This window comes from Symphodus melops, assembly GCF_947650265.1.
Source record: "Symphodus melops genome assembly, chromosome: 17".
In the NCBI taxonomy this organism is placed as follows: Eukaryota; Metazoa; Chordata; class Actinopteri; order Labriformes; family Labridae; genus Symphodus; species Symphodus melops.
This window is the reverse complement of record NC_136707.1, coordinates 5,798,875-5,819,167: the sequence shown is the minus strand read 5'-3', so window position 1 is coordinate 5,819,167 and position 20,293 is coordinate 5,798,875. Positions and strand designations below refer to the sequence as shown.

Genomic DNA, 20,293 nt, shown 5'->3' with positions numbered 1-20,293 from the left:
CAAAGTGTTTACATGAGGAAACATTGAGGAATGGCTCATGTTCAAATCCTACTGTTTACAGTGTTATTGTTCATCTTTTATGCACGACTGAATGTATGAATGTGGCTTTCTATACAATCTTGTTGTTTACACTGATCGTGGGCTTTACAGTTGTTCCAACATTTCTATCAGGTGTTTTATGTACGATGCAACAATAAATTTGGAATGCAACACAGACTGAAGAGTGAGTTTGGGTTTGTTATGATACTGGGTACATGGATCACTACTGCCCCCTACAGCTACAACAGAGGACTACAACAGCAGCTCATGAGGTAAAACAATCTCACTGATGTATGCCTAGAACTCTTAAGTATTTCAGAAAGGAATATTGTAATTTTTACAGCATTATGTAATTTTTATTGTATGTATTTGTTTTTTGCATGTGACGTCTTAAAACTCCAACAGTAGAATCCTGCTTGTACATCTTTGCATATGTGAGTAACTTTATGGAATATGTAAAGCTCCAACACTACTCCTCGGATATTTTTGTCAAACAGTTTTTTACAAACTCCACAAGTAAGTACCCTATTTCCATTTTTGAAACCTTTACCTTAGTATATCAAGATGCTCTACGTTCATCATTTTTGAACAGTTGGCGGTTACTCTGATAGACTAAAATTACGCCATTATTCTTGTGAATTTTCTTATCCTCCGTTGTAGTTTTTATAACCAAAGAACAAATCAGTTTCAGAAGAAACTCATTTTGACTAAGTATTTATTTTTGTCTACAAAAAAACAACACTTTCCACATCAATACAAAACATAATCACACAGAATTGAAGGTCCTCAGAGATCAACACATTCACTGTGTAACTCCGACGGGCTTCACTGCTGGCAAAATGTTTCGTCTTATTTTTCTGTAAAAAATATCAGCGCTGTCATTTCCTCCTGCAGTGTGAAGCTGTCTCTCTCTCCATGTTTCACAATCAGCTGTCTCCAAAAGCACATACTGTATATTTCCAGGAGTGACATCAGACAAGATAAGAACATTCTAACACTGATCAAAGAATAAATAAATAATATATTATTCTATGTGTAGTATTGCAGCATCCAGTCTGCTCAGAAGAAATATAAGTCTCCTCACCAGTTCATCAAATAACAATAAGTCTGTTAGTTCAACGTGTTCAGTCTCTTGATGTGAAAGTTCAATGGAAACCGGCCAGGAAGACAACAGAGCAGAAAACTATGCTAAAACATCCCAATGTGTAAGGTCTACTTTCCTTTCTGTGTTCAAGACTGTCTCATTTTTTATTGATTCCACAAACTGATGTTCGTGCACTCAAATAGTCCCTGCTGGTGCTTACATTTCCTCGACTTGGGCACTTGAGTGCACAGAAGCAGCCTGACTGAAAAAAAAGGCCTGTAAATGTCAAACATATCTAAAAGAAGGCAAAACATTAGAGCACGAGAGAAAAAAAATCTAAGCGAAAGCAGGGACTATTTAATACCGACGACAGGATACAAGAGAGAAAAAAAGACCAAAGACTCATCAAATCTAATTGAAAGTGTCAGGACGGCCTGACCCTGACATTTACAAGAGTTGCCCTTTCACACATGCCCCTCGCAACGGGAGATTTTCCATGTCAGACATGAGAGGTGGGGGGGTTTCAGGAGGCACATGACAGAAAACAACAACACTGCAACGATCACCTTGTGCTGTTTAGAACATTTTCATGAAGGAGCACAAGGCAACAGAGTCAGATGCTATGATGACAGTTTTGGCCTTTCGATTAATTATACGCCTAATTAGATGTTTTCTCCGCTTCAGTTATAGAGTGGACTAAAATCTACTGACGATCAGAAAATGAAGAAGCTCCCACCCAGCTCACCCTGACTTCTCACAGACTTCAGGTTTAAAAACCAAGCTGCTTTCATTTGCACATGTAGCTCATCTGAACAGCTCTGGGTTTCCTAACAGTCAGTGGAAAAAAAAAAAAAAACTTCAATAAACTCGGTGCCATTTTTTCAATCTTTTCCCCTAATGGCAAGGTAAGTGCAAAGTGGAATTCATCACATCAATTTCTTAAAACGTCGCCTCCCTGCTTTACAGTGACCCTGTTGGGTGCAATAGTGTCTTCCAAGAAAAAGTCCCAGACGTTCTGATGGATCCTCTGCAGGTGGTCATCCCAGCAACCACATACCTGCTTGTAAGTACAACTGAAGATGTACAAATGTATAAATAGATGAATAAATATGAAGGCATCTATAATCAATGGAGCTGCCTGTAAACTGTCACCGTTGAATGGATGAAAACACTGAAGGTCGTAAAAGGATGATCATCTCAAGGAACAAAGTGAAACTGTCAGTGGGAATGTAGATCAGATCGTTGCTACTTGACTTTACACAATCAACAATTCATGTCTCCCCTTTCCATCGTCGTAAACCATCGTGCTGCATCACAAGCCAGTGGGCCGTAAATGTATCGTTTCCTTTCTTGTCTATTATCACCACGTCTAACCCCCCCCACACACACACACACACACACACACACACACACACACACATACACACACACACAACGATTGCATCTTGAAATGGAGAAAGTGGATTCAGAAGTTGCCACAGTGTTCACCGGCCACCGACTCCTCCACCCTTCTTTAGATCAAGTACCCTGTCTTAAAAGTTTAGCCAGTTCTGTAATAGAGCCAACCATTGATCATTTTTAGCCAATATTGGCCTATCGGAGGTAACTGGTATCAGAATCTGTGTTATTTTGCTCGTCTTGGGCAAAATGTGAAGAAAAAAAACAAACTCTTGGGAGTTATTTAAAAAGTGTGACATTAAGTATTCGGTCCTGCAGAGAGCGTAGTTCTAAGAGTAAGATTGTAGTATGTGGACCTAAAAATAGTGTATACTTGTGTCTTTTTTTTCTTTTCTTTTTTTTTATGTCTTTACACTCTGTGGCTTGTGATTGCACCCACCCTCCTGAAGAGATGGACCTTCCTTAAATGGACCAATCAGGCGTTTGCCATGAAACACATGTCCTTCTTTGAGTGTGTCTGCAAGCTGCCGGTTCTTACAAGTGTCTTGGAGCACTGAACGCTGCGCTCTGGTTTCTCTCCTAAATGTGTGCGTTTGTGTTTCTTCATGGTGTCTCCGTCACTGAAGGTGCGGAAGCAGTACGGGCAGCTGTAGGGCCGCTCGCCCGTGTGGATGCGCAGGTGCCGTCGCAGGTTTCCTCTCTGACTGAAGCTTTTGGAGCAGAAGTTGCATCGGTGCGGCCTCTCGCCTGTGTGCGTGCGCAGGTGACGCCGCAGGTCTGCAGACTGTGCGAAGGACTTGCAGCACCACTCGCAGGCGTAGGTCTTTCTCTTCTGTTCCAGGTGGAGTCGGAGGCTGCCGGCCCGGTCGAACGCATCGCCGCATCTAGGGCAGCGATGGACGAGCTCAGGAAAAGCAGCAGCTGCTCCCTCGTTAGTAAGTGTCACCTTCTCATGAGAAGGTTTCTCTTTTCGATGAGCTCTGTGTCGGTCTGAAAGCACCAAGACTGTCCTGTCTGAATCTGTTCTGATGTTCAACTGTTCCTGTGCGACTTGACCTTGACCAGCCACTGTCGACGATTCAGCTTCAGCTTCACCTTCAGGTTCACTCACTTTGTATTCCTCAGGTTCAGCTTTGATCAGAACAGCCGCTGTGGCCCGTGACTCCTCTATTAGCACAGGCACGGCAACTTGAATTTTAGGGATGGACGGGGCAGAAGGATTAAGGGAGCAGTGAGGAGAAGGAGGTGATGCTTCCTGCAATGACTCATTGTAAGGCTCGTGCTTCAAGACCGACTCCCTCACTTCAGTAGGCTTCTTCTGTCGTGGCAGGATTACCGACCCTGGGAAATTCTCACTCTGCAGGGACGGGAGATGCACAGAAACGACTTGCTCGTGAATGGACTCTGCTGTGTCGGATGGGGGTTGTTTCGGCTGGTTCAGGGTGGAGTCTGGCTCCTCTGAGTGGGATCTAAGCTGCAGATCAGGTAACTGCTGCTGGTCTGAGGCTGAGAACCCGAGACTGGTTTTGGTCGATCCTGGAACACCACACAGCAACACAACGGTTATCAACAAGTATCCTGCAGCCAAAATTCAAAGGTGGAAAGAAACAGTCACAGATCTTCAAAAAGGTTCAACAACTGAAACGCTTTTATCAACATGTTTTCAACACACTAAGAGTTAAAACCGCTCAAATAAATTTGAATAGTCATGATAACGTTTTCCACCCTGTAACTAAATACATTAACCCATTAACTAACATTTTGTAGAAAACCACCTGGCAGGCTCTGTGCAATTTTCTGCAAATGTAATTAACCAAAAAAAATGCATTAATGATTTTACCCACAGGCTTATAACTATTCATGAACTCTGCTAGAACAATAACTCACATTTAAGGTTAGTTCTGAATAATATTACACAAAGAAGCAACTGCTTCTACCTTTACCCTTAAGCATCAGCTGATGCCAGCATGTGGGAGAAGAGGAAGTTATAATAACATGCTAATTATAGTCCCTTTTTCTGTTGCAATTAAGCTGATTTAGAATATTTAACAGGTGCCGAATTAAATATCGGAAATGCATTGTTTTTGCTTTATTTCGATATCTGACGCTAAATTAGTTTGAACTATTTGTGGGGTTAGTGTTGAAGCTTCATCTCGAAGCTAGCTGACTAGCTGGCCCGTACTCAGCCACTCAGTCTCGGCCTCCAGCAGCAGGATGTCCCGCAGCTGCCTCCGCAGGCTCTCGTTCTCCTGCTTGGTTCTCGCGGTCTCCTCCCGGTACTCGGTCACCGTGTCCTCCACCACGTCGATGATCTCCTTCACCACCACCGCCAGCCGCTCCGTCAGGTAGGCGTTCAGGAGCTGGAGTTTGGTCATTTTGAAAACAGACTGCAGCAGCAGCAGCATCCACACAGGAAACAGTACAATACAACAACAAACCAAACAGGAAATGGTTCCCAGGATTCGGATTGGTTCTCCGTGTTCCTTCAGAATAAAGTGTCTTTCAAGAAATATATACTGATTTACAGGTGACGTATAGTGACAAACAAATGGCAAGGCAATTTTCAGTGCTTTACAAACATAAAAACATTAAAACATAGCTTAAGGAAAGAATGCAACAGAAATTAAAAATCAATAAAAATCCGAGGCCTATGTATTGCATTTTAAATTGTATCTATGTCACCAACAGTCTGTAGAAATAATACAGATTTTTGAACCTTTTTCCTGCTGTTCCTCTTTCTGGTGTGTTGAGAATAAGGATGTTTATTTTCAGTGTCAGGATTAATTTCGAGGGTCGTTTAAGGTAAGGTATTTCACCATGCATGAGTTTCTGTAATTGACAGATATTACTAAACATTGACAAATAGATGATGAAATTCATGACTGACGCCTGCAACATAGAATGATAAACGCAATGATTATCTTTATTACTGTCACTGCAGAAGGTGGAGTTGTGGAGAGTGTCTGGTGCATTGATGGGATTGTGCTCCATCAGCAGAAACACAGCAGGACAGGGACAGAAAAACGTGCAGCAAAACATCCACTGTCATCCAAGACCATACAGGAAGAGGGACCATTTTCCTTCAAAATAAGAGAGAAGAGCGTCTTCCTCAGGTCGTCTACTCAACAACTCCGAGGGTATTACGGTAGTTTTACGTCATTGTATATATTGTATCTATTAAATCTCTAATTATTCTGCAAATTGATCTTAAAGCTTCTTTAAGGAACCTTTAGTTTGTTATTAACCTAAATATTGATATTCATGATATGAGTTACGAAAGCAAGGGGACAATCCACATAGAGTTCAGCTTACGTTTTTTTTTTTAAATCTACACACACTAAACTTTTATTTTGAAAGGGTAAAAAAAGAACCACCTTTAATATCCTCAAGCTTTATACTGGCAGAGGATGGAGAGGGAAGAAGACACTATAGTGAAAGTGCTGCCTCCTGCACACACACACACACACACACACACACACACACACATTAAAGCACCCCTCCCTTTCCTTTTACCTCTTGCAGTGGAACAGACAGAGATCTGCTGCAGCGACATCCCACCACTCTGCTTCATCTAAAACCTGAAAACCTTCTTCAGTAATAATACCAAACAGGCTCAACAGCTTTTAAAATATTTTTTAAAAAAGATCGGCCAGGTTTTTAATCCAGAATCCTTTGTCTATTTTTTATTTCATAGTTCTGTTGCTGCATCTGCACCACTGGATTGTACCTCCTGCAGAGACACCATGAACATCAGTCTGCAGCTGCCTGTAGATTAGGACCAGGTAAAAAATGTTCTTTTTTCCACATGATAAGTGTGTTTAACATGTGCTTCTCCTGCTTTACTCACTCTGTGGGTGTGTTAGCTCCCTTCAACTCGCCCTGCATCACTCTTTACCTTTCCTTTTGTCTGCATTTGGTGCATTTGTAAAGCCAGTGAAACCTGTTAATTATGTATTAAAATATGGTTGCATTCATGATGCTTTCATGGCTTCACAGCTTTTAATCTCCCCAGCTCCTCATAATATAGTTTATCATTCTTATATTTATTTCAACTCTTACAGGATTTGATTTGGTCATATTTGAATGTTTGGCTTTTAAACAGCAGCGCTATGAGAAGCCGGTTAGTCAGATTTTCAGTTGTTTCTGCTCATGCCATGTACTCTCTCTGTGGGGACATTGTGGTCAAAAAAAGGCAGTAATGAAAGATTAATCAATGACAATGAAAATATATTCAAGATTTATGAAGATTTTAGAAAAAGACTTGACCACCTTTTTTTAAAAAATATGTTTACAACCAAATCCTCCATACTTTCAGTTTGAAGACCCAATTTTGCAGTTTGAATTGTGAAAACACATATGGATGTTTATTTGGTCCCCAAGAGGAAAAAAAGGTTTGACTTAGCCTTTGAGTATGTAGAAGATATAAGTGGCAGATGGTTGTTAGACGGAGCTGTTATCTTGGATTAAAGTGTGGGAAGCTACAGGAACATGGCTGCCTGTGTGCTCAGAGTGTGTCAGCAGGTTGAAGGTCGGGGCTGTGGGAAGAAATAACAGACATGAGTTTAACAATGATCAGTGTCAGGCGTGTCTCTCTTTTCCTCCAGCCAACTTGAGGTTTTACAAGGTCATTCAAATCTCAGTTTTAAGTTTCAAGCCTTCAGATCTTGGACTGATGTCAGGAAGATGCTGCTGCTGCTGCTGCTAAAGATGATGATCTGTTGAACAGCAGCCAAAAATCACAGGAAGATTTATGATTCTTTATGGTCATGCCAACTTTGCATGTTTCCTTGCATCACATTAACTTTAAAAAAATAAAATAAAAAATGCAGATTGGATCTTGGATAATCTCCATGTGCAATGTTAGGAACTTCATATGGGGGGGAAAGTGCTTTAGTCATTCTTAATTTAAGTGTGAATCATGAATCTGTGGATTGATGGGCACATTTTTACCCAGTTTTCAGAACAACATTAGGATCAGAGTCCATGTTGTTGGTAAGCCATTAAAAAAAACATTTCTCAATGGCATACCCGCAATCAGAAGATATGAAACACCCTAACCCATAGCCCCTTTACCCTGTGGGGTTACAGTGCAGTGCAGAAGTGAGGGGGGAGTGAAGTGACGAACAAACTTGATTGTGTTTGTCGCAACAGTGACAGTTCTCTGCAGTTATTGTGATAGAAAATGTCAGTTAATTATAATATACAATCAAACCTAAATTTATTTATTTATTTTTTAAAAAGGGGGAATTTAGAATGACTAATTTACTGAAGTGAACTGAAACAAATGTGAACTATCCAGCCCACCGCCAGCGAGAAAGTAAAGTTCACTTTCTACTCCAAAAAAATGTTAAAGTTGAGCAGAGCTTCTGCTTTGTTTAAAGTAATCGATACTGGAACACACGCTGCAGCAGCAAGCGCAGCATCAGAGCCTCTGGATGCAGAAATCTGCTGCTGTGTGACGACAACTGAATATAAATACACACTCAGCAGACAATTCACTCAGCCAAAAATTCTTCCTCACAAATACAAAATAATGTTACTTTGTGCACTCAGTCAGAGAAATGTTCATTAAATCTACTTTCCGCTGAGGTTGTAAACACAGAGGTGGTGACATAAACCGCATTATCTTAGGTGCCAATCAGTTTTGTTCAAGCTCATTAACATACACTTCAGGGCCAGGTTTTTAACTTTCAATATGAAGCCATCTTTACAACACTACCACCAAGCACCACCTCAATTATAAACATGAACTAGAACTTTAACCCCTTCCAGGGTCCATAATTGAAACATGAAAACGTCTTTAAATGTAGAATTTAAAGATTGATTTGGCATGTGAACTTAATGAGGCATCCAGTAAGTGTGTATCGGAGTGAAACTCAACAAGAATGAATTCTTTCTGCATTTTGAGTTTTGTGCAGCTCCGCCAACAAGAAATAGAAATTGATTTTTGTGCTAGAACAGATCTGAGGAGGCTGAATATCAACCTCTGCAATATGCAGCTTTATTTCCAGGCTTTGCAAACTCGCTGTATATAACAATAAGAAATATAGTGACAATATTTAGTGACAATATTCATTTCTAGAGGATGGCAGGGTAACTGTATAGTGCTAGTTAGGTTGGTAAGAAACATTAATAATTCCCAGTTACTGTTATATTAATTGGCAAAAAGAAAAAAAACAGGCTTAAACTGAATTTACTTGAAGGAAAAATGAAAAGTGGACTCCTCAGTGCACCTTTTAATTCAACCAACTGCTGAATAAGTAATTTTTCAGGTTGCCGTGGTAATAACTGTCAATCGGAGGTAACCACACTCTGAAACATTATCTGCTTTAGGATCCATTCATCTCTAAATTACAACATAATTCACTGAATGGGCAACATGTTGTACTTCAGAAGAAACTGTGGCCATGAACATTCTGGACTGAGGATAATAAGCCAAGTGAAAAGTTGGCTTGTTTTCTTTTAAGGCACTTCTGCATCAGTTTTACTCGTTACTCCCGAGGACGAAGACTTTACGTAGTCTGCAGTCAGCCACAGATTTGAAAATGTGGTTGTTTCCTCCATCAGTGAAATCTCATCTAAACTTCAGATTAAACTGACTAACCCCCAGTATGTAATGGCAGAGTTGAATCAGCAGCTAAATGATCCTCCAACCCCGGCATGAAATAAACATTATCAAAGCACAGAGTCATTACGCTGCTCCAGCAGAGCTAAGAACAACACAGCCTGATGGCTTTAATGGTTCCAGCTGATTTCCCTTCCTGCCTCATACAATAAGTGTCCGAGGCAGCCAGATGCAGTCGACGCTGCTTCTAAGTGAGGAAAGGAAAGAAAGCAACAGCAGGTTAATTGCTGTGGGAGCTGTCTGTTTAGACCCCTACCCTTTTAATAATATTCACACTTTTCATTATAGACCCTTCACCTTGTCTTAAGCTCTGAATGTGAATCAGAAAAATCAGGGGGAAATATGAATTGTCCAAGATTTTGCTGTGAAAAAACTACAGATGTGTCAAAAGTAATCAGATAACATCAGGTAAAGTGTACGAAACTGTAAAAGTCTCCAGTTCCTGTTGAAGTCCTGCAGTCAAAACCTTATTTAAAGCTCCAGTGAGGAGTTTTTAGCTAATCATAAAACAGACTGAAATTAATACTGACAACTCAATGTGGCCTACTTAAGCAAATAAAACAATAATTGACGAGACTGTTTTTCCATGTAGTTATTTTTAACGCCTGAAACTGCACTGTCAGATGAAGGGATTCACTGCTCGCTGCTGAAACAGCCTATTTTTTACATTTCATGGAAAGATGAGAAATTGAGCATTAGTCACCATTGGAGTGGTGAAAAATAACTTGACTGACATGTACATGACAAAAAGAGCAAAAAAATCAGGTACCACTTTGTTTTCAGGACGCTCCAAAATCATCATAAACCAAAGGTATCTTACAGAAACTTAAAGGTAAAATATAGCAGGCATGAAATCTGTTCAAACTACAAATATCAGGGAGTGTTGCCTTTCTAAAAATAAAAGAGAGAAAAGTTCAGCTCCATCTGTTCTCATTGTGTTCTGCTCTGTCTCGCATTCTTTAGCTTGTTTGTGTCAGTCAGACGCACAAAAAAAAGTTACGTACATGTTTGTATTTTTTCACATGACTGTTAACTGTTAGCTCTTCCACTACGCAGAGGAAGTTAGATAACTCTGCCCACTCAGGGATGTTGTCTGTAATAATGACAGAGTGTTGTCCCAAAAGTACGATAAGGAGAACCAAAAAACTGCCCGAACTGAAGAGATGACTTTGGTCTGAAACATTCTGAGAGAACTCTGAGAGAGAGGCGGGGGAGGATGGGATGTGGAGCCCTGAGGGAGTTTTGTTTTGCTTTCAGAGACTTTTGATTGGTGCGACATACTGGATTAAAAATTGTATAGCAAAGCTATGAAATGGCAAATGTAGTAGACATTCAAAGTATCATAAGCGCAGTAAAAAACTAAACGTTGGTAGTAGGTTTAGAGCTGAGCTCATTTGAACTTCTTTATTGGCAATTTAAACCGTACTAATGAATGATCTTCCAGAACCGTGTGTAAAAGTTGCGTCCTTTTAGATCCATGTATCTCTACTAAGTCCTCCTCTCATTAGCTCAGAACGGAGAAACTAAATAATGAGGAAATAATACCTGCAGCTTAAAGCACTTGACTTAAAAAAATTGACATTAAGCTTTAGTCTTGTGAAAAAAACTATTGTAATTATTAACAGCAAATTGTGCAATTAGAAAGTGATTTTTTTCACTCATTGTTTTGAAATGATAGATGCCTCAGCTAATGTTTAACAGGAAGTCAGTGCTCTGAAACACCAGGCACTTTCACCGGTATCTGCAGAGGTCCTTTGAAGAGCACTTGTATCTTGTAACATGTTTTATATTACACTGCAGCTCTGAGTCCCTCAGGCCGCTGCTGCCACACTAACACCGAGTGTAACTCTGTAAGAAAAGACTGCAATTGTCAGCTTTTAGAGAGCGGGGTTGCACTGCATTGTTCACTCCTCTGGGGGAAACAGTACAAGTCATCAATTGAGTCCTGGCAGGTCATTACAGTGCTCAGTGAAAGGGTGCTGCAGTCCAGCCCTTCCCCCAAATCTGCTCTTTAGTCCAACTCACAGCCAAATCTACTGCATGCGAACCAGTGGGGGAAAAACGGTGGTGGTGGTGGGGGGGTACAGAAGACATTTGGGCATAGCCCTGGGGAAAGGCTGCACAGGTGGTGTTTATCATATGTGGTTACAGAATAATTCACATCCCCATTCCCCACCTGGATCCGTCAGCATCCTTCCCCAGGCTGATGGCTGGAGTCACAGGAAACTATACGAAAATGTTAATTGCAGATTTCAGTTTTACTTGCTTATGCTCATCAGAAACAAAACGTATTTCCTCACTGATTGATCTCCAGGAAGAAGAGTTACATATTTTGACCTGTTAAATCATAAATTGCATTACAACAACGAGCGGTGCGTGTCCCATTTGACTCAAGACTGACTAAGAAGCTACTCGTACTGCAGGCTGCCGCTCAGATCAATGAGCCTCTGCCACAGGGACCTAACATCCCCACTGCACAGACAGGAAGTTTTTTTTATCAAACACAGATCGCAGGAACATTCATTTAGGTGGAACGGATTCAAGATGGAGGAGTGTGATAGGAGAAAAACTGCAGGAGGCTAAATTCTTTACAGCGGTCCATCTGCATGGATAAACCAAAAAGGCTGCATTAGAATATTACATGACAAAAATGATGTGTGTGATATAATCACTTACTTTTTATCCTTAGAAATTATTAAGATTTAAACATTTTTTAAATTTGAATTCAAACATCTTCAATACGTCTTAATCTGTCCAGTTTTCCACCAGTCAAGAAAAGGCATAGTCAAAAACTCTTTTAAGGAAACATGTTGTTCAGTCTGAATGATGTAGCAAAAATGTTGCACATTTTTAAGTCACTGAAACCAAAAATAGTGAAAAACGAAAATCATAAAATTAAACGTTAAATCAGTAAAAACTATCTTTTTTGAAAATGAAAACAGCTGCAGAGTGTTTGTTGGAAAGTTTGATCTATATCCAACATTTTTCTTTTCAAGTATTTTCTTCCAATATTGAATTCTATAAAGAGAAGAAAACAGAAATATTCTGCTGTGAAAAGAACAATGTTTGTCTCTGGGATATATCAAAGTAGAAGGATTGAAAGTTCATGAGCTTTACTTTTAATTTACTTCAAGTCAAAGTCATCCATCTTTATTAAACAATTGTGAAAGAATAATCAATGTCAGCGTAAAGAGTAAAGACTGACAGATTAATATCCCTCCTCAGTTTCGCTGATGCTGATTCATGCTTATGTCCCAAAAGTTCAGATTTTAAGAGGCATTCAGTGACGTATGAGTCTAAATAAACTCCATCAGCGACTTGGTTGCTTTCAAACAAACACAGCCTGAGCTCATGTCCACCTACACACAAGGCCAGGAGCCCGAAAGCTCAGCAGCTGGCAGCAAGAGGCTATCTAATCAACCCACACACATCTGAGATCTGTTATATTTATATTGTGCTCCAGGTTACAAAAACCTTCTTCTTCTTCTTCTACTTCTTCTTCTTCTTCTTCTTCACGATTTTGGCCTTTAACTTCCCCTGCAGTGCTCAAATCCTCTGCTACTAAAGAACATGATGCACTTGAATTGGTGTAACTCTGGTCATGGTCAGGATATGTGGAGGTTTCTTCTTTGCTAAGGGGGTTGATCTAAAATAAAACAAAGACAGAAGTATTTTGTCCTCAGACATCATAAGACGTCAGATGAGCCGTACTTCAAACAAACTTTCAAGTCAAACAGCATCAATTGTGCATTTTTTATAAAACTCTCACCACGAGATCCATTAAGGAGCTATTCTGAAGCTTCTAGTCATCACTCTTACTCTTATCCTCTTATACAAATGACATTCATCGTACAATTATATTTTTAGGGTTTCCATCCCTCCAGAATGTTTTTTGATTTCATTATTGTTTTAAACAGACGTTTATATGCCCAGCCTGCACGAGCTTACATGAATTGAAACGTTCCAGAGTGCATACTAGGTCTCTTCATCGTCATGGATCAGAGAGAGAAAACAAAAGATAATTATTCAGCCGTAAAATTCAGTTGGATCTGTACGTCCTTAGTTCTGGATTTGACAGAATGTATTCTAAAGTATTTCAATGTGGCTTTATTTGCTGATGAGTCCTACCTTCTGTTTAAACGAGTCCTTTAACTCTGTGTCCTTGTTTTCGTATGTGGTTTATTTTTGGTTCAGCGTCAGGGACTTAAAAGAGACATCTGTAAAGTCTAATAATGCTCCTGCATTACTAGGCAGCAGTCTTAATATTCTCTCAAATCTCCTGACTTGAGATTTCAATAACACTGCAGTTAATAAGAAAAGGAAAACAGAATCTGTATAGGACCAACTTATCTTATTCCCACTTTGCAGCAGGATGTCTGTAGAAATGATCTTAGCCACATAGAACTGACACGAGAATGCACCAATCTCCCTTTCTGCAAAAACCCCTCCTGAGCCTTCCAAAAAATATCATGTAAAGTTCATAGAATTAACAGGGCTTAGCTTCTGTCTAATATAGTTGAAAAGTAAATCAAACATCAGGTTTTAAAACACTTAAATGTGTCTGTATAAACCACAATTTTCCACAATTATGGGAAAAGTCCATAAACTTCCCATTGTGACATCACAAAGGGAAGTAACCCCTCCTCAAGGAAGGTGACACTCCCACAGGTAAGTGTTTGTTCTGTCCTATGAGTCTGCCTTCTCAATGTAAACAATTAAGTATGGTGCATGAAAGTCAGAACCACCACACCCCTTCCAGAGGGGCGTGGCCACACACAGCTAACTTGCATTTAAAGTTACAGGATCAGAGTGGATTTTTTTTTACAATAAACTTTACAGGCATTTTTCAAGGAGTTCTGAGACCTTTAAACACAACCACAATCATGTGTCTTAACCTCACCTAATAGTATCTGTGCCAAACAAAACCAATAGTCGACTTAGCATTTGTTTGTTTGTTTGTCAGAACACAATGGGAAGATCTCACGCAAACAGTCTCGCTTTGTGCTGACATATTTATTTAATCACATAATGCTTCGGTCTAACCAACCTTAGTCAGGACATGATGAAGGTTGTTTAGAAAGAAACCTGGTCAGGTACTTGATGATGGTCAGATGAACTGACAAGGATATGTATCCTGATTGGCGTTTTATGATTTAAAAAGCTAAACAGGATCAATAGTAGTGAACTTTAACACTGTGTCTTTAATCCATTTCAGCGTGCACCCTGCCTTCAGCTTCTCTTCCCCGCCTTCGCTCTATCTTCACCGTCTGATGGCCACAAGTCCCACCACTGCTGCCACCCAGTCATCCAGAAACATGGAAGAGTCCCAGCAGCCACACCAAACACAGCAGGATGGAGAAGCCCATCATGCCACTGTGACGTCTCAACCAATCAGTGCTGAGCAACAAGCACCTCCACCAACCACAGACGGTCCTGATGGAAATCAACCAGGACAGGGCAAAGACATGGACCTTCTTACAGTGATGGATGACAGCATAGAGACCAGTAAATATATACATGTGCATCAATATCCATGACAACCATCCAAAACTCTGTTTTCTCCCCATATTTCATTCCACTCTTCTTCTTCCACTGCACTCCGTGTTATTTATTTTAACTAATGATTGATCGTTTGACTGAATGGAACATGAGCCGGTATTGTTGAATACATTCATTAAATTATTATTATTATAAATTATTACTTTAAAAAAGTCATTACTTGTGTTTAACATTGGTGCTTCCATTATCTCTGAATGAAACTTCAAGTTCATTGTCTTTCTGTAGCAAATGTGTTTACTCACCTACATTTAGCAACAGTAAACAGTGATGATTACAACGGATTCCCTCTCTATCAAATAATAGTCTAACTCTGACTTAGGCTCCCTAATGCGTACCTCTACGTCTTAAAGAGTTTAGATCTCTTATACTTTTACTGTAACTGTCGGACTATTACTTGATGTCAAGTTTTGTTCACCTGTGAGGTAATGATACTCTTTTAAGTGGCCTATCCCCCTGAAGTAATTGTTGTCATTATGTAATTCTGATCATTATTTGTTATCTGTGTTCATTCATTGATGCTCGTCATATTGTTCAGCTCTTCTTAAGGTGAATATTCTGTCGTACAGAATAAATCAGACTGTTGATTCACAGTGAAATCAAAGGAACTGGCTGCTCGACCTCAATGATGAAGTTTGTATGGAAGCGGACGTGCATCCATTCATTTTATTCTCTCTGTTTTCCTGAGATAATAAGGAATGTTTAGATGTTATCATGAGATCTTGACTTCTTGATCTCATGTCCCCAGAGACAACAAGACAATCAAATTTGGCTGCGCAAAATAGTGCTGTTTGGTTGTTTTTTTGTCTTATCCACATTTTCAACAAACCTCAAGATACATCCTAAATATATGTTATTCATCTCTCCTCTGTGTCTGATGTCCTCACTGAGGGTCTCAGCTTTCAGCTTCATGGTTCCTACTTATGTCTTCTCTGCTCACTTCTTTTTATCCAGGTAATGGCGTTGGTCCTGTGAGGGTTAACTCCTCACCCACAGTGTCCTCTGTGTCGCCCAAACTGCACGCCAAGCCTGGGGGCCATGCCAATGGTCGGTCTGGTTTGGGCAGCCGGTCCGGCTCGGTGGTGGGAGGCTCACCAAGGCCCTCACTCACCCGCCAGCCCAGTGCAATCACAGAGGCCACTGTGGATGGGTCCAAGCCAAGGGACTACCTGATACTGGCCATCCTGTCCTGCTTCTGCCCCTTGTGGCCCATCAACATCGTAGCCCTCACCTTTTCAGTTATGGTATGACTTTTGACTCTGTCTATTGATAAGAAATTAGAGGGAAAAACCCACAAATTATAATCTAATGACACCAATAGGAAGTTAAAAATGTTTCAAACGGAAGTGGTTCCCAATAGATTAGCTTATTTTTATACTCCATGCAAGTAATAATGTTTTCAAAGAACCAGACTGTCAAAGTAAAAATAAGCTGACTTATTCTTATTATGATGCTTCTGTTAGAAGAAAAACAAACTTCTAATCTTGTATCTTGAAGCATCATTGGATCATATCATCATATCAAATTTGTTCGCTAATTTACAGGTTATATATTCTGCAAAGCCGTTTTATTCATTTTATTATTTGATTTATTTTTTCAAAGACTGAAGGACATTCGTGTTGATCCAAATAAATCATTCTTTCACTGTTTTTAGTCCCGAAACAGTTTACAGCAGGGCAACATCGATGGAGCGCGACGTCTGGGCCGTAACGCCATGGTTCTGTCTGTTGTCTCCATCTTGGGAGGGATCGTCATCATCACTACCGCCATTGCCTTCAACTGGGGATGTAAGTAGAATTCCATAAAACAGCCGTTTTAGTTTTTGTACCTGCAAGAGATTCAAAGACCAGAAATTTCTCAGGAAAGAACAGAAGTTTTCTTTACATACACAATTAAAATCCTGGCTCACTTTTAGGTAAATGACGTTCTTTTATCACGTTGTTCTCATTCACTGTTGGTCCTTATACAGATAAAAGTAACACACTATAGTTTGATCATATCTTATCTGCATCCCACCTGGAGAAGGTTAGGTCAAATAGTAAACAGCAAAGGGAATCTTGAAAAGACACTTCTAAAAAATTAACTGCACACAAATACAGGTTAAAAGGCTCCACGAAAGAGCAGCTCAGGGTATCTTGAAACAGGTAATGAAGGATACTCTAAAACAAACCTAAAGAAAAACAGATTCCAAAAGGTACCACAGTGGCTAAGAGTAACTGGAACACAATTTGGGTTCGTTTACAAATCAGGACAATCCTACTTAACACCACAGTTGAAAATGCAGCTGACATAAAGAAGGAGCGCTTATCATTTTCCTGGAAACGTACAAACATGTTTAGACAATTTCTGTTGTCAAGGATTCTCGTTTACTTCTCATTCCTGTGTCATTCTGTATTTTCTCTGTCTACAGTGATATTAAAATCCTGATTAAAAATGGGGTTGTATTGCAAGTCTGACTTGACAACAACATCTGACCGACAAGACACTGCTCCCTCTGATTTTCTGAAGCACTATCCTTCTCAAGCGCCTGCAACAGATGAACAAATCTGTTCCTATACTTTGCTGTTGTTTCTTGCTGCACGAAGAGCATGGTCTGCCTGACGCTCTACCTCCGACACAACCCAACGACCAACCCTCTCCTGAACATTAGCCCGACTTGGAAACATAGAGAAAAAAAAGCTGGATCATACCGTAAATGCTTATTATTCTTTAGTCGCAGCTTGTCTCATCAGATCACTTTTCTCTTTGATGAAGAACAAAGGTCTGTTGTCATGGAAATTGGTATATCTATGGAAATGGCATTTTTTTCCAACCTCTAAATGAATCTCAGTGCCACAGGTCCAGCAATAAGCAAACTGAAGGATGTGGTTTTCACTTTTTGATGCCAAAAAAAAGAGAAAATGTGCTGAACTGAAGCTGGAAAATTGTGCTAATGTGCTTGTTTGATATGGACTGAAGAAGATACTGTGAGAGTCTTTGGACTGAAAAGGCTGGGAACAAACAGAGTGACCTGTTTTTTAAGAAAGTTGTGGACTGTTTCTTCATTCATCTGCTCCTGTAGGTGTTTGTGGTGCACACATGCATTTGTCCTTCCTATACAGCTATTTTCAATTGTAAATAACGCTGGGTTTCACTGTGTAAGGGATAATGTATAGTGAGAGCGTTGTTATAGCGGACTTGAGCCCCGACAGGTTGAGAAGAACCCCGACGCTTAGCAAAACATAAACACAAAAACATAGTTTTCACTATCAACAACAGACCTTCATCTTCGAACAATGCAAAAGGAAATTCTATTTCATACTGTTCTTTTCATCAACACATGTCCAACAACTCAATTCTTTAATTTGACATTCATTTTCCAAGAGCAATCAAATATTCTCCATGAAAACGTTTGGGATTTTAACACACTTTTGCAATAATGGAAAAGCGAGTTATGAGACATACTGTTAAGTAACCCTGCCTGTCAAGTTGGTCGTCCCCTAAGTATCTGTGCTTGGCTTATGGGACATTGTTTTGGTAATGCTGCTGAATGAGAAATATTGCAATTTGTTCCAAAGTTCAGTTAAAGACCCCAGTGCCCCCAGTTGTGTTCTTTATTTCCCATCATATCCTAAAATAAGTAAATGTGTACATTGTCTCTCTTCATATCTGTACGCTCTGGTCATTGGCCCTCTTAAGTGCAGCTGTCTGACCACAGTTTGTGCAGTGTTTTCTACTTAAGTGACGTAAAGTGATCTGCAGTTTGATGCTGCGCCCTGTGGTCTCCAGGCCCTCTATTCATTTGGGGCATTAAGGTTAAATTTCTACCGCAGATCTGGACCTGCTCCAACTGTTCTTGTGCACCTCGATGTGATCTGACATGAGATGGATCAGCATTATTTGTGTGAATATATATGTGAATATATATTTTTTATTTTCTGACTAGTCTTTTGATTCTAGTCCCCACACCAAGCCTCATCTCTTTGTCTCTGAAGACAATTACGGTACTGTTGAAGATTAATAGGGAATTGTCCAGCATTTAAAGTTCCTGCCTGTTCCCAAACTGTTTTCTAGGTTCAATGGCTAATTTTTCTGGAATCAAGAGAAACATTCAGCATTGTTGGTTTCAACAACAACAAAAATGCTTATATCTAATATGAGGGTCTGTTTTGATAGTGAAGTGAAATCTCATTGAGGATTGTATGATATGCGGTCATTTAAGAAACTTCAGATCAGGATTTTTATTCCTAAATGGACATCCTGCGTCTTTAAAATGTCCTGAAACATGTTGGCTGTTTTAACCAGAAACATAAAAACTCTCTTAAACAAGCTAGCTTAAACTAGTGTGGCGTTGTGACACCTTTCACAGATTACTCTGCTGTATAACAGCTTGATTTACACTGTCAAAGTGCTCATCTTGTCCTTGTCAAATCAGCTTTGAGAGCCTCAGTGTGACGCTGTGCCAAACACCTGAGTGTGTGCCAACCTGCACAGGAAAAGCCCTCACATTTCTATTAGCCTGTTAAGTGTAAAGCTAGCAGACAGTCTGCGTCGGGCAAATAAGCTGTTGTCATGGAACAAAAATCAGTCTTTATTTACTATAACCTATGCATGTTTACAGTATTTATTACGGGATGCTTTTACATGATACTGTAGCCTCATTTAGCAGAACGCTAACTGAGTAGCACTTTGTATAAAAAGTTTGGGAAATTGTAATAAATCCACCTGGTTATGATATCCTCTTTTTCTCTACACCTCTATGCTACCCTCTCCTGTACTGTATGTAGCATGCCTGTTTACTATTCACATTATGCAAATAAAAGGTCAAGCTGGATGTCAGTATGAATGCTAGCTTCCTTGCTATGGTTGTGTACTGTACACGGTGTTGTATGGAATTTGCTTGCGCTACTTCTCAGAGTTGCCTATAGTGTTTTATCAACAATGCCTCATATCGTTTCTATCAGATTATTTAAATGACTGTTAAATCCTTTGTGCTATTGTTTGTTTGTTTGTTTGTTTTTTTTGCTTTTTGAGTTGTTGGCCATTTTAGCTGTGTACATTTTAATAACGGTATTTACGTGCAGGATTTAATTGTGAACACGATTCCACATCAATACAGTCATTTGTCTTTATAGCGACTGGTAAAAGTGATTTAAAAAGGACTCAATATAAAAATGTAAGCAGAAAAGCCGCCAATTACAATCCAAATGTCTTTCGCTTAAATGTCAACAGTTCTGATGGGGATTTTTGATATTCAAACATCTATTGGAACCCTCTTTTCTTAAACTGAATTAAATCTATATGATATGAAAGATAAAAAGAGTCTTGCTAATGCTGAAGTCACACAAGTCCACCACACTGTTGGACTGTTGGCTAAGAAAACTCTAAAAGCCGAGAACACAATGAGAAAATACTGCAGTTCTTGTGAACTTACAGCTAAAACAGCAGACAGTTTTCATGTTAGCTGAAATACCAGTATACTGGACCTTACATTTCCTTCTCCAAGTAATATACAACCCTTTGACTGCCCTCACTCTAGGAAACTCCCAAGAAATACTAACATAACTTTTAAATGTAACAAACAACAAATAGACTTATTTGTAAGCAATAAT

General features: G+C 39.7%; 2 protein-coding genes across 4 annotated transcripts in view; one reads left to right on the top strand and one right to left on the bottom strand.

The window, feature by feature from the left end:
* Window positions 1–737: 737 nt before the first annotated feature.
* Window positions 738–5,018, bottom strand: LOC306838777 (uncharacterized protein). Its single transcript, XM_079367139.1, has 2 exons — window positions 4,704–5,018; window positions 738–4,057 (listed from the first exon to the last, which is right to left on the bottom strand). The coding sequence occupies exons 1-2, from the start codon at window positions 4,924–4,926 to the stop codon at window positions 2,997–2,999; spliced, it is 1,284 nt and encodes a 427-aa protein (XP_079223265.1). The 5' UTR covers window positions 4,927–5,018; the 3' UTR covers window positions 738–2,996.
* Window positions 5,019–5,977: 959 nt separating this feature from the next.
* The window catches only part of LOC306838780 (uncharacterized protein), a 56,763-nt gene continuing 42,447 nt past the window's right edge, over window positions 5,978–20,293 (top strand). Inside the window, exons 1-6 of one of the 3 annotated variants that reach the window (XM_079367145.1) lie at window positions 5,978–6,115; window positions 6,216–6,303; window positions 14,362–14,651; window positions 15,657–15,946; window positions 16,357–16,489; window positions 17,113–19,515. In XM_079367145.1, coding sequence (XP_079223271.1) covers window positions 14,417–14,651; window positions 15,657–15,946; window positions 16,357–16,489; window positions 17,113–17,129 — 675 coding nt within the window. In that variant the 5' untranslated portion in view covers window positions 5,978–6,115; window positions 6,216–6,303; window positions 14,362–14,416 and the 3' untranslated portion in view covers window positions 17,130–19,515. Of the gene's footprint in view, window positions 6,304–14,361; window positions 14,652–15,656; window positions 15,947–16,356; window positions 16,490–17,112; window positions 19,516–20,293 lie in introns of those variants that run through there. The other 2 variants (XR_013781118.1, XM_079367144.1) reach the window with 2 other exon arrangements.